This window comes from Cnephaeus nilssonii (assembly GCF_951640355.1).
Source record: "Cnephaeus nilssonii genome assembly, chromosome: 2".
Classification (NCBI taxonomy): Eukaryota; Metazoa; Chordata; class Mammalia; order Chiroptera; family Vespertilionidae; genus Cnephaeus; species Cnephaeus nilssonii.
The window spans coordinates 24,874,247-24,887,279 of record NC_137073.1 but is presented as its reverse complement, the minus strand read 5'-3'; the positions used below and the strand labels follow the sequence as shown (position 1 = coordinate 24,887,279).

The 13,033-nt window shown below is 37.6% G+C and overlaps 2 protein-coding genes across 4 annotated transcripts in view; one reads left to right on the top strand and one right to left on the bottom strand.

Moving 5' to 3' along the window:
• Window positions 1–8,197, top strand: part of LOC307113077 (uncharacterized protein) — an 84,303-nt gene extending 76,106 nt beyond the window's left edge. The window contains exon 7 of the mRNA XM_079794351.1: window positions 8,071–8,197. The gene's annotated coding sequence lies outside the window, so the exon portion shown is untranslated. The remainder of the gene's footprint in view (window positions 1–8,070) is intronic.
• The window catches only part of MRTFB (myocardin related transcription factor B), a 210,559-nt gene that overhangs the window by 47,667 nt on the left and 149,859 nt on the right, over window positions 1–13,033 (bottom strand). For all 3 annotated transcript variants that reach the window (XR_013814782.1, XM_079794277.1, XM_079794278.1), the window contains 3 exons: window positions 8,132–8,197; window positions 5,625–5,680; window positions 4,447–4,522 (listed from right to left, as the gene is read on the bottom strand). Coding sequence is in view for 2 of the 3 variants with exons in the window: in XM_079794277.1 (XP_079650403.1) it covers window positions 4,447–4,522; window positions 5,625–5,680; window positions 8,132–8,197 (198 nt within the window). In the remaining variant the exon portion in view is untranslated. The remainder of the gene's footprint in view (window positions 1–4,446; window positions 4,523–5,624; window positions 5,681–8,131; window positions 8,198–13,033) is intronic.

Sequence of the window (13,033 nt, the reverse complement as noted above, 5' to 3'; positions counted from 1 at the left end):
AATTAACATGAACTTAAGCAAAAAATGGGGTACTGCTATTGTTCATTTATGGCAAGAGGGGCATATTCACATTTATTAGGTATCAGGATACAGAGGGTGAACAAGAGAGACATGGTCCATGGCTCAAGAAGTTCACTGTTTTAGATTTGGCTTCATTGGAAAGTCAGTTCCCAGAGGAGAGACACTATATCTTAGAAGTCTGTATTTTAGGATATAAACCTCTTTGCAGGAGTCAATGAGAAGAGCTTCAAATCACATTCTTGTATTGATCCCCATGTGTCTCAGAGTCAATCATCGTAATTAAGAATTTGGGTTTATTTCTGCATACATCAATAATCCAGTGTCTGTTAGAACATTCAATTACTGTACTTAGTAATTACTGGTCATATAGAAGCATCCACTCATCTATTTACAAATAAATGAAGTTGTGAAACTATTATAAACATCATAACTTGTTCATTTGCATAATTCTGTCAATTACTTGTGTTTATCATAACTCTCACTAACATTTTATTACATAGTTCTAAATAATGTTTATAATTGATTAAACATAATGATGAGGTGTTAACCCAAAATTTTGAGTTGAAAGTTGCTTGCCTTTTAAATTATACAGAAGGTCTTTTAATGAAATTCCCCGTAAGTATTCTCAGGATTAATGGATGTTCTTCAGTTTGTAGGTAAAATGTCCTTGTTGAAGCCAAAGCTCACTGCAAGCCTGAGGCTGATAAACTACTCTGCCGAGCATCTGAGTATAGCTGACCGTTGAACACCTGGGGGGGGGGGGGTTTGGTGTGTTGACTCCCCCCACAGTCAAAAATCTACATATAACTTAACTACTAATAGCCTACTGTTGACCAGAAGCCTTACTGATAACTTAAATAGCCAATTAACACATATTTTATATATTATATGTATTATTCACAGTATTCTTAGAATAAAGTAGGCTAGAGTAAAATGATACTAAGAAAATTTTAAGGAAGACAAAATACATTTATAGCATTTACTGAAAAAATCATGTATAAGTGGACCTGTGCAGCTCAAACCCATGTTGATCATGAGTCACTGCACTTATCTTTCCACCAGTTGATTTATATGCTTACCAAAACCATGATTGTCCACAAAATAGTTCAGATCTGTCAGGATTGCTAATGTTAATACATAATATAATTAGATGTTATGAGGAAAGACAAAGTTCAAAAATAGAATGATTATTAATACTTTCAACAATAAAGATTTTTTAAAAAATGTAAGAATAAAAAAATAAAATGAAACCTGTACAAATGCTCTTAGAAACCTGTACAAATGCTTCAGAACAATTTGAGAAAGGTAAATCATTAAAAAACCACTGTCAAATTAGGGCAGTTAATAACTATAAAAGATTTGGGGAAAAATTGTAAAATCTAGGATTTAAAAACTCAGATTGTTTTTCAAGTGTCTTTAAGTTTTTCTTTCACCATAAATGGAAATTGTAGACAATGTACAGTGGTTGTGCTTTATGCAAGAAAGATGAAGTGAACTCCATTCATTAAAGCCTTCCCCAAAGTGAAGGTCCTAGCCTTCAGTCAGAATTTTTTTTTTTCAGTCAGAATTTTGGCAAATAAATGCATGTTCGTAAGTTAAAATAACATGTAGTCATCTCATTTTTATGATTTTGTGTGTAACTAACTGGCCCCAATCTTGTTAGATAAAACACTCCTAACCATAGAGGATGATAGGTTTAGAGAATTAGATCATGCACTCTTAGATTGATATTTAAATGCTTTTGTTAAGATCTAGGTAGAGCAGTCTTCTGCCTTCCTCTTCTCTCCCGTCAACACAATCTTCGTGATATCAGGAATATGTTTGGAAAGAAAATATTCCAAAAATAAATACTCAGAGGCTGGCATTTCGGTATGTTTCTGTCCCTAGTCTTATTACCACCTCATTTCCATTAGGCTGAGGCTGGATTTTAGCTGCTGAACCTCAAAAAATAATTTAGACTCTTGCCTGCCAAATATCCAAGCCAATAAAATTGGGATAATGTTAAAATAAGTTGGGGGTGGTTTTTAGGCATTTTAAAAAGTATAGATGACACATTTTTTCTTCAAAAATTCCAATTTGAGAACAGATGTCCTAAAAACATCACTTACGGTTCATTCATGTACATGATTAGGTTTTTAAATGTTGGGTAGCCTTCTTTATAAAAAGCAAATATGATTTCTTTTGATAGTTTTGGCCTTGGTTTTAATTATATTAAGTAAGCCTGTTACAGTTAGGGGTAAGTTGAAACAAGCAGCATGCTCCTCCAAAAATGCCTCTTATAGGTCATGATGTCTGCAGGCAGAGTAAGAGCCATTTATCTAGTCCCTTACCAGTAAATTACTTCTTTGGAGGTTCACTTATCCCTGACAGCTGGTAGCTGCTCCTGCCCTACCATTGGAGTTCTGGAAATGCTTTTTTAGTTCAGTGGACTTCTGAGAACACAACCTGAAGAGTTTATCAGCCAGGGGCTTTCACTTCCTGCCCCTGATATGAAGACAGTCACATAATCATAGATTCTTTGGACTAGAAAAGACCTACTTGAGGTTGTAGAGGCTAACTTTATACTTGGAGCTTCTTTACAATATCATTAATGTGGTGTCAGCCTGTATTTATTCTCATAGCAGCCTCTTTATTCCCTATAGAGCACTTTTCTGAATCTGTAATTCATTTATTTTGTCGGTTTATCTGTCGGTGCCATTAGAATGTAAACTCCATGAAGACAGGTTCACTTGTTGGCCTCTGGTGTCTGGCTCACTGGCCAATGACTAAACACCTCTGATCACAGCCACCATGTGGCTTCCTGAAGAGTCTGTATTTGGACACACCTGATTTCTAGGGTATTATTCCTTATGTTGAGCTACAACCTAATACTTTACTATTAACGTCAACCTAATTCTAATGTCAACCTAATTCTAATATTAAATCTGTCATCAGGCCAGAGAGAACAAATCTAATCTTTCCTCTACATGATAATTATGTCTGAATATTTGAGGAATTTTCAGATTCTTTCTGTATCTTTTCAAGTTTTAACATACTGAAGACTATCACAGGGTCAAGCTCCTTGTCTTGCTCAATAAATTAGTCAGAGAAGCAAAACAATGAAAGAAAATGTAACTTGAGAAATTTATTGTGGTGATACCAGTTTTCAAGAATGCTCTGTCTTCAGCCACTGTGGAAAACAGTGTAGAGTTTCCTAAAAAAAATTGCAAATGGAACTGCCGTTTCACCCAGTGAACCCACTTCTGGGAATGTATCCGAAGAACCCCGAGACACTAATAAAAAAGAATATATGTATCCCGATGTTCATAGCAGTGTTTACAATAGCCAAGATCTGGAAGGAGCCAAAGTGCCAATCGGTAGAGGAGTGGATAAAAGCTCGTGTGGCTCAGGTGGTGGGAATGTTGTCCTGTATACCAAAAGATGGCGGGTTCGACCCCTGGTGGTGTGTGTGTGGGATCGACATTTCTCACATCAATGTCTATCTATCTGTCTGTCTGTCTCTCTCTCAGCTGTAAAAAAGAAGGAGCTCTTTCCTTTCATGACAGTATGGATGGACCTGGAGATTAAACTAAGCGAAATAAGCCAGTCAGAGAAAGACAAATGCCATATGCTCTCACTTATATGTGGAAGCTAATGACCAAAATAAACTGATGAACAAAATAGGATCAGAGGCTTGGAGGCATGGAACAGACTGACAGAGCTATGAGGGGAGGAGTGTAGGGGTGGGGGACTAGAAGAGATTAGCCAAAGAACAGAAATGCATATGCGTAGCCCATGGGCACAGACAACAATGGTGAAGGCCAGGGGGGAGACTGGGGGGCATGTGTAATAGTGCCAACAATAATAAAAAAAGAATGCTATGTCTTCAGAGAGAAAAATATCCTGGCCTTAGCCATTCGTCTCACGAAAGATGGAATAGAATCATCCCTACCAGCTTCATAAGTGATGAGGCCAGATGGAGAAAATTTGGTGGGCTGAGTAGAGGGTGTTTAAGATAATGGTCAAATCAAGCTGGATTGTTGTGAGCAAGTAGCAACAAAGCAATAATGTTAGGTGTGGACATTGTACCAGGCAGACATAACAGGGTCCAAGTAGCTGAAAATCTATGGTTAGACTTGTGGCTACTGTACCCTTTATGACTTAATGAGTGGGCACATGTCTCTCACTGAAGAAGAAATCCTTTGGATTGAAAATGTTTTTCCAGAACAGTGTGATAGACACCTATGGTACCAGCTGGTCGGGGAAGTCAGTCCATCAGTAGGTTATTTGGAGAATTAAACCTTTCCCATGTATCTAACATAACTTTGGATCTTTATGTTGCTATCCAATTTGGAGGATGTCAGCCTGTGGGGTAAAAGTTATTAAATGGGAGTAAACAGAAATGGCAGCATTCTCACATAAAATAAGCAGAAATAAAACTTTTACCTTCTAAAATGTGCATCCTGACAAGTTCAGAACGATCTGGTCGGCTTCGAATCTTGTGCTTCAAAAAGTTTTCAGTCTTAAAAAAAAAACAACAACAACAGAAAAATCTTGCATAAATTAATTATGACTTATTGTGGTTTTACATATTTTTCTCTAAAGGTACTCCATTTAAATTAATTGATACCCTTTTGGTCATGATTTTGAGAGAAAGAGAAAAGTAGAAATTAATGCTTTGAGAAACTATTATCCAATATATGATTTAAATTGTAGCCTTCAACATTGTACAAAGACATAGTATATGCTGGTATAAAGTAATCAAGTTATAGATCTTTATTTTAAAACTTGGGAAAGGCAAAGGCTCATAATTTTGAAATTGATTTTTGAACAGACATAAAATTTCGAACATTTAAATATCTAAAAAAAAAATAAACTTCAGGTTAAGTAAAAAAATCCACCTAAATAACAATTTACTAAAATTTCTCACATATTTTCTTTGATGAGTTCATATCCTTGATCAGATTTTCTTATTCAGAACTGTACTCAACTCTAAACAATATGGTTTTATATTTTGTAAGACTCTAAGAGATCATTATTGCATCCTAAGAAAATTCTAAAGGAATTTTTGGAAAATGCTTTTCATAAAACATGATAGAAGTTTTCCCTAAAACAAAAAGAAAAAATGTGCATATTGGTACTTTTAAAGAAAATAAATATCAATTTGGTGTGCAACTATGATGGAGTCAGCTCAAAGAATAAAACAGAGTGGCTTGTGGCCATATTCTTTCATTCGGTCAGATTCTCCTACCCTTGGTCAGATGTACAAGTAACACAGTAGGGTCTGTATCTATCTGCTGGGGTAACAAATGGCAGAATTACTTCATTATTATTCTGAAAACTGGTTATGCTCTGAAAGCAAGTAAGCAAATAAGTATGATTTGTCTTGTATGTACAAAATTAGTCACTAGTTTTAAAAGAACAAAATTTGAATGTCATGTATTTTCTACCAACTTCCAAGATAGAACTACCCCAGGATATAATACTCTACATGGCATGTATCCTGCAAATTCACTGCAGTTCCTCTTTTGACATATTTAGGAGTAAGATTGCTACTTGTCCACTGGTACTTTGAAATAAGAGAGAAGCAGAGAAGTAGAACATTTTAAAGTGAGATTTCTTACTCTGGCTCGTTCCAAGCTTTTTATCTGCTCATGGAATGCTGCTGGGCTCTTCAAGGCTGGGAGAGGAAAAGAAATTGGTTTCATAGTATAAATAGAGGAGTTAATACTTCAGTCAAACGTTACAGTATTTCTTGATGTTTCTTCTTAACCTTATTAGTTCACATCTACAGTTCCATTTATTTACTAGTTCCTTTAGGAGATCTGCAAAATTTGGAACCTTAAGTGTTTCATAATTAAAACTATATATTTTAGCCCTAGCCGGTTTTGCTCAGTGGATAGAGCATCAGCTTGTGGACTGAAAGGTCTCAAGTTCGATTCTGGTCAAGGGCACATGTCCGGGTTGCGAGCTCGATCCCAGTAGGGGATGTGCAGGAGGCAGCCGATCAATAATTCTTTCTTATCACTGATGTTTCTATCTCTCTCTCTCCCTTCCTCTCTGAAATCAATAAAAGAAAACACACACACACACACACACACACACACACACACACACACACACACACAAAGAAAAAAAACACCCCACACTATATATTTTATAGGAGCATTTGAGATCTTGTTCCCTGGCATACATCAGTTTAGCTCAAATAAACGCATAAAAATTAAAAAAAAACTATATGTATTTCATAAATAAAACAAGTAAACTTTTAAAATGAAGTTGTATACATAATGACAATGCAAATATCAGGTTAGACTAGTTCCAACCAATTGCTGGGGCAAATTACCATCACCAAGGGAACTCGGATGATTCCTTGATAGGACTTTATTGGCCATATAAGCTACTGGAAAAAGCCCAGATGTCCTTAGGACATTTAACCTTGAGTGATCTAACCTTGAACATGAGACACACTGTACTTCATGTTGTACAGATCTATTATTTACTGAGAACCCACAACAGGCTTAGCCCAGTATTCTGTGGTCAATCTCAATTATATTACTGTTGATCGTCACAACAACCTTGCAAGGTAGGCATTAACCCAGTATAGATGAAGGGCTCCAAGAAGTAAAATGAATTCTTGAAGTTATATAGCTAGATGGTGATCAAAGTGGGATTTAAATCTAGAATTTTGAATTTGAAAGGTTCATGCTCTTTCTACCACACCACAATGCAAACCACTCTAAAGACATAGTGATTCTTTAATATGTTAAGTGCTAGTATATTAAATATTCCAGAATCCCCAAGTGAGGGCAAGCAGTGCTTATTTACTAAGTCCTTGTCTACTGCAGTTTTTCTATCAATTATCTTTGCAAAATCTTTTGCATGTCCACCACTGTCTGATAACACCCTGCACTTATGACTACAGGCAGTCAGATGATGTGGGTGAGATACAGGACTAGCTAGGCTCACTTAGGCTGTCATCTCCAAAAGTTGGCCCATCAACTCTTGTAACATTACTATTGTCAGCTCTGGTACTTGAAGCACTGCAGAAACTCCCAGCAGCCAGCCCCAACAGGTTTGGCTAGAGACCAACTTCTAAAAGCAGAAACCAGCTTCTAGAAGCGGACTGGCTTAGCAGTGGTGTCTTAAACATCATAATTTGTACCTATTTGATTGATCCTGTTCATAGTCAGGAATGTAGTGGTGAAGAAATCTGGCAGATTATTAAACCAGCTTTGACTCTGTCACAATGCTAGCTTAAAAATATTTAGACAATTAATAGTCCAGAAAAAAGGTTTCAATGGGAAAAATCTACTGCAGAGCAAAACTGTTCCTTATAAACCAAAAAAGGTAAAATCAATGATTCAGAAGACTGGGAAGCATACTAGTAAACGTATTTTGTAATTTATTTTTTTTTAAGCCAAATAAGTTACTTTTTGGAGAAATCAACTTTTAGAAAAAATCCATATAAGTAATCCTAATGGCCTACATAAAACCACCCCTCTTCCCCTCTAAAATATGGCATCATCTTCTACTTGGTGATTAAAGCTAAAGAAGACAACCTGGACAAATATTCTAAAATTAACCAACTCTCAAAAAATGAAGGACTGAAGCTTAGAGATAGCTAGTTGGAAAATATCTGTACCCAGGCAAGAAAGATATTATTTATTATAAATAGAATATTTATTAGTCCTGTAACTAAAACACACTTAATATTACAGCCCATACTATGCATAAAAGATCATTTAAATTAAATAATTTAAAATAGAATAAGGTTTTGAGTTAATTTTATATGCTACTTTTGCAAGTCTAAGTAACACTGGATCCATTATGTAGGATTACTTCAATTATTTAAAACTAAAACAAATGTTGCAGTTTGAAGAAATGATGTTAGCCTAATTACAGAGTTTTAAAGGTGTTCCTCTGTATAATATAAAATTTGAGTCCAATTTTTAAATGGCATCGAGTTTTCAAAATGTGTTTTAAATAATTCTCTTAGGATGGCAATGCTGAAGCCTGTTTTTTCTTATAAACTCATCTGGCAATTATATATTGATTACATGGATACAGGTTCTTCTTGGACATGCCCATTGTTACATTACATTAGAGATGACAGACACTTGAATCTTACGTGGCATGATGCCCTGGTCCACGAGCTGTTCCCGCGTCCGCCTCTGTTGCAGCCTCAGCTGAAGCACTGTGAAAAGGAAATAATTACCATTGGAGTTCAGAGGCAACTGCAGGAGGCAACTTTATTAAACATCTTCTAATTAATAATGGAATACGAATACTACCTGGCACCATCCAACCTGTAAAAGGAGAATCAGTTCATGATTCCTGCCTGCTTGGTGAACTCTGACGTTCTCTCAGAATACTTTGTGTTAAGTTAGTTAATAATGTTAATTTGCTGAATAAAGCGAATTATTTGTTGTTTAAATACAATCACATAGTACTTGGCAAATAAACAAAAATAACTGGCTTATATACTGTCTTATTTGTAGAAATAGAAATATGAGATTTCTTAACATTCCTTAGTTTCTTTTAAAAACTAGTTATGGCAAAAATGTATTTTAAGAAAATATTGAATTATTTGGAGGGATTTACTCCATCAGGAACGAATTTTAAATAGATTTAATGAAGGTCATCTGCATAATAAAAATTAGACACATGAGATATTACTAACAACCCAAGGGAAAATTTCTAAAGTAAGAATTTAAAGTTTACTAATCTTTGCACAATACAAGACACAATAGCTCATTCTACAACTTCTAAGGAAGTCACAAATTGATAGACACCTTATAATTTTAATAAAAAGAAACAAATAATCAGAACTTGTAAAAAAACAAGGTATATCACAAAATGTGTATATTCCATTTGCCAATTTAATAAAAATAATTTTTTGTTCTCAATTTCTTAAGTGGATTCCTTTCATAGCATCTATAATTTCAGCTGGAAAATTAGCTAATTTCAAAAGAGGGATATATGAAGCAACTTTAAAAACATTTTTCCTTGGTTTACCTTACACTAAAATTTAAGTTTCCACTTTTATTTTTGTTTCAAAACCTTGATGAAAACAAAGGTTAGGATTTTAAGTATCTGCTTAAGGGTTGTCAATATGCAAATAAATAAATTTAAAAAAATAAAAAAATTCCCATGTGTATTTCTTTCTTTTTCTTTTCTTTTTTTGTTAATCCTCACCCAAGGAAATATTTCCATTGATTTTTAGAGAGAGTGGAAGGGAGAGGGAGAGACAGAGAGAAACATCGATGTGAGAGAGACACATCGATTGGTTGCCTCCTGCATGCACCTTGACCAGGGCCAGAGAACCTGCAACCAAGGTACGTGTCCTTGACTGGAATCAAACCCAGGATACTTCACTCCGTGGGCTCTATCCACTGAGCCAAACCGGCTCAGGCCCCATGTGTATTTCTTAAATGTATGGAAGGACAATAAGAGAGAATTTTCTAGCAGGGGGTGATGGCTGGAATAGGAGCTAGCTTAGACCAGTCTCTTACCCAGGCTCAAATGCAATGCATGTGATGGCTCCTACTTGCAACAAACCTGAGGCCTGAAGACAAAGGGCCTGTGGCCCTCAAGCCTTTGCTTTTTGCTTGCCCTTGTGCTGACTATAGCGCAAAGCACAATCTTAGGTATATTTCAAAAAGAGGCTAGGCTATAAAATAGCTTTTAAACATTCTTAAATTCATTGCTAGATATGAATGTCTTCCTTTATTAAGTACTAAAAAAAATGTTTTTTTGCTTCTTTTGGGGACCATTGGATCACAAAGATTCATGACATCCCATTTAGAATTGAAGCAATTGACATAAGATTCTATTACACAAGCAAAAGCAAAATTTAATAGTAAAAAAAAGTATGCACATGTTTCTCATATTAAAACGCTTTGTGATATTTTAGATCAATTATTCTCTAACACAAAGATCTTTTCCTTGATAACTTACAGTTTATTGAGGATAGTGTGTTCCCACTGTACTTTACTAGGAACAAAAATAATCAAAGAGTTGACCTGTGAATCTGATAGCACCCAAATGGCTGCATACTCTAACATTCTTCTGTGAATACTAAAGTTAATGCTTGTCTGAAATTAATGGTCATATTCAAGAGGTAGAATCCCATATTCCAAGAAAAGGAATACTGAGAGGAGAAAAAGGTCAGAACAATGTCCAGTTCAAAGGCTGACACTTCTGGAACACGGTGGTCCACGTCTGTTGGAGAATCTCTAACAGTATCTTTCTTTTCTCCCAAGGGAGATCTCAAAGAAAGGAGTAAAATATAAAGGGTAATGAAAACATCATTCCCCTTCTTTGGTTTAAAACAAACAAACAAACAAACAAACAAAGCACCAAACTTGAGAAATGTATCAAACACAATATATACTTTTGGGCTATGGTGTTTTGAAATGATGGATACATTTGCAACCACTTGATGTGCAAACCAACACTGAAGGCAACAGCTTGTTAGTCTTGAAGCACCTCCTGATTGTATATTGGTCTACTGCCCTCATGCACCTTGACAACAACCCTGTCAACTGCATCATCTTTGATTAGAAATCACACTTTCATGCTGATGTGTTAAGGTATCTGCTACCACAAGGGTAACACACAAAATTAATGCATGTCACCAATCACCAATTGTTCAAATAAAACAAAACCCAAATGCAAACCAATTGTGTTTCCTATCCAGTTTGTTTGATGGCAAAACAATCAATCTAACTTATGCCTTACCACTAGAAGATAAGAGATCAATCTTCCCAATCAATGCTCTCACCATTGCCTATATAATCTTTCCAAGAAGTAATATCATTATACTACAAAGCAGTATGGCAGGCAGCCTTCCCAGGCATGTTCATTTATTAAGACACTAGTGGCCTGGTGCATGAAATTCGTGTTCCCTCAGCCTAGCCTGCACCTTCTTCAATCGGGGACCCCTTGGGAGATGTCCGACTGCCGGTTTAGGCCCAATCCCATAGGGATTCCACAGGGATCGGGCCTAAACGAGCAGTCGGACTTCCCTCTCGCAATCTGGGACCGCTGGCTCCTAACGGCTCACCTGCCTGCCTGCCTGATCGCCCCTAACTGCCTCTGCCTGCCTGCCTGATTGCCCCTAACCCCTCTGCCTGCCTGCCTGATCGCCCCTAACTGCCTCTGCCTGCTTGATCACCCCTAACTGCCTCTGCTTGCCTGATCACCTCTAACTGCCCTCCCCCGCCGGCCTGATCTCACCCCCAACTGCTTTCCCCTGCCAGCCTGATCACCCCTAACTGCCTCTGCCTCGGCCCCACCACCATGGCTTTGTCCAAAAAGAAGTCGGACATCTGGAAGATGGCTGGTTGACCCGGTCTAATTAGCATATTACCCCTGTATTAGTATAAATAGATTATATAGGATAGGATTGCTTAAATGGGGGGGGGGGGGGACCTTTTTTAGCAGGAGGAGATGCTCTTGGCAGACAAAAATACATAATCCCTATATCTGGACTGATAGCCAGCCATATGTACTATACTGCCAAACCAGTCATTAAAAAATTGAACCACTTTCTTACACCTTACACCAAACAGCTGTTGCCCTTAAAAAACCCTCCTCAGCCCCCAACTTAGGTTCTGCCTTTGCAGTTCACCCAGATTAGGTTCTGACTAGTCAGCGTCAAAAGCTTCACCTCCTAGGCAGCCACTGGCTCCTCGCAGTTCACCCAGATTTCGTTCTGATTGGCTGGTTTCTATGCCAGTCAGTGTCAAAAGCTCCACTTCCTAGGCAGCCATTGGCCCCTCGCAGTTCACCCAGATTTGGTTCTGATTCGTCTGTTTCTATGCCAGTCAGTGTTAAAAACTCTGCCTCCTAGGCAGCCTGCAGTTCACCCAGATTTGGTTCTGATTGGCCAGTTTCTATGCCAGTCAATGTCTCCGGGCCTGATGAGAACTGCGGGGCTGATCAGCAGCCCTCCCGCAGCTGCTGGCGAGGCCCAGAGAGAAAAAGAGGCAAGGGCTGATCAACAGCTGCCATAGACGCTGTGAATCAGACCCTGCTTCTCTCTCTGGGCCTGATCTGCAGCCCCCTCGGCAGTCAGTGCTGGGTCACCATGCCTGCAGGACTGACTTCAGTTGTTTGGTCGTCTGTTCGGTTGTTTTGGACGTTATGGACCCTGGCTCTTTATATATATAGAGATTAGGAAGAACATGAATGGAAGAAGAGGCATATCACCAGTCATGCTGTTAGGACTGTTAATGACCTGCTTGATTTAGTTTTAATCTATCACAATAAGTGGGCATTATTGGACACATTCTACTGAATATGAGGCACAATGCACCATTAAGAGACGGGGTACATTGCCACTTTGGATCGTTAAAACAATTATAATATTCATTGATATTAAATATACAAAGTCACTCATAACCTGATAGAGGCTCTCCTGAGAACAACTAATGGTTATAAAGAGTACCCATCAAATAGGGACAGGCTCATAATTATGGAAAATATCAAACTTCTGTTTAGTACTTCCCACTCATCACATTCACAAAAATTCAATATATAAAAAATGACAAATGATATCTGCATCTTACAGAACGCTGAAGGCCAGGAAGAACAAGGCTTGAATGATGTGTACAGCTTATTGTCCCACAACATGGGAAAACTAGAATTGGGCAGAATTTGGCAATGCTTATCCAGTACTGTGAAGGGAGAAGACCCTCTCTTAATGATCAGAAGCATTCGTGGTTGTGGGATCAAGATTTTTTTTATCAAGTTTCTCTGGGACTTATATGAATTAAGCCTAGAGATCTTCTTCCTTTCGTAGTAGCCTCCACTTTCATGTCTGCACAGAGGGAGGAAAGGCCCAGATTACTGCATGCTACTGCGCCTGTTGCACAGTTGTAGTTTCTTAAGAACAATGAATATACTGGCTGATCTCTGGAAAACCTGACACTGCCTGTGTTGACAAGACTGCATTCCTAAAAACTCAAGACTAGGCACTGGTCCAGCACTGCTTTTCTGTGGTGGCAAGTGGGTGGTGATGGTAGTA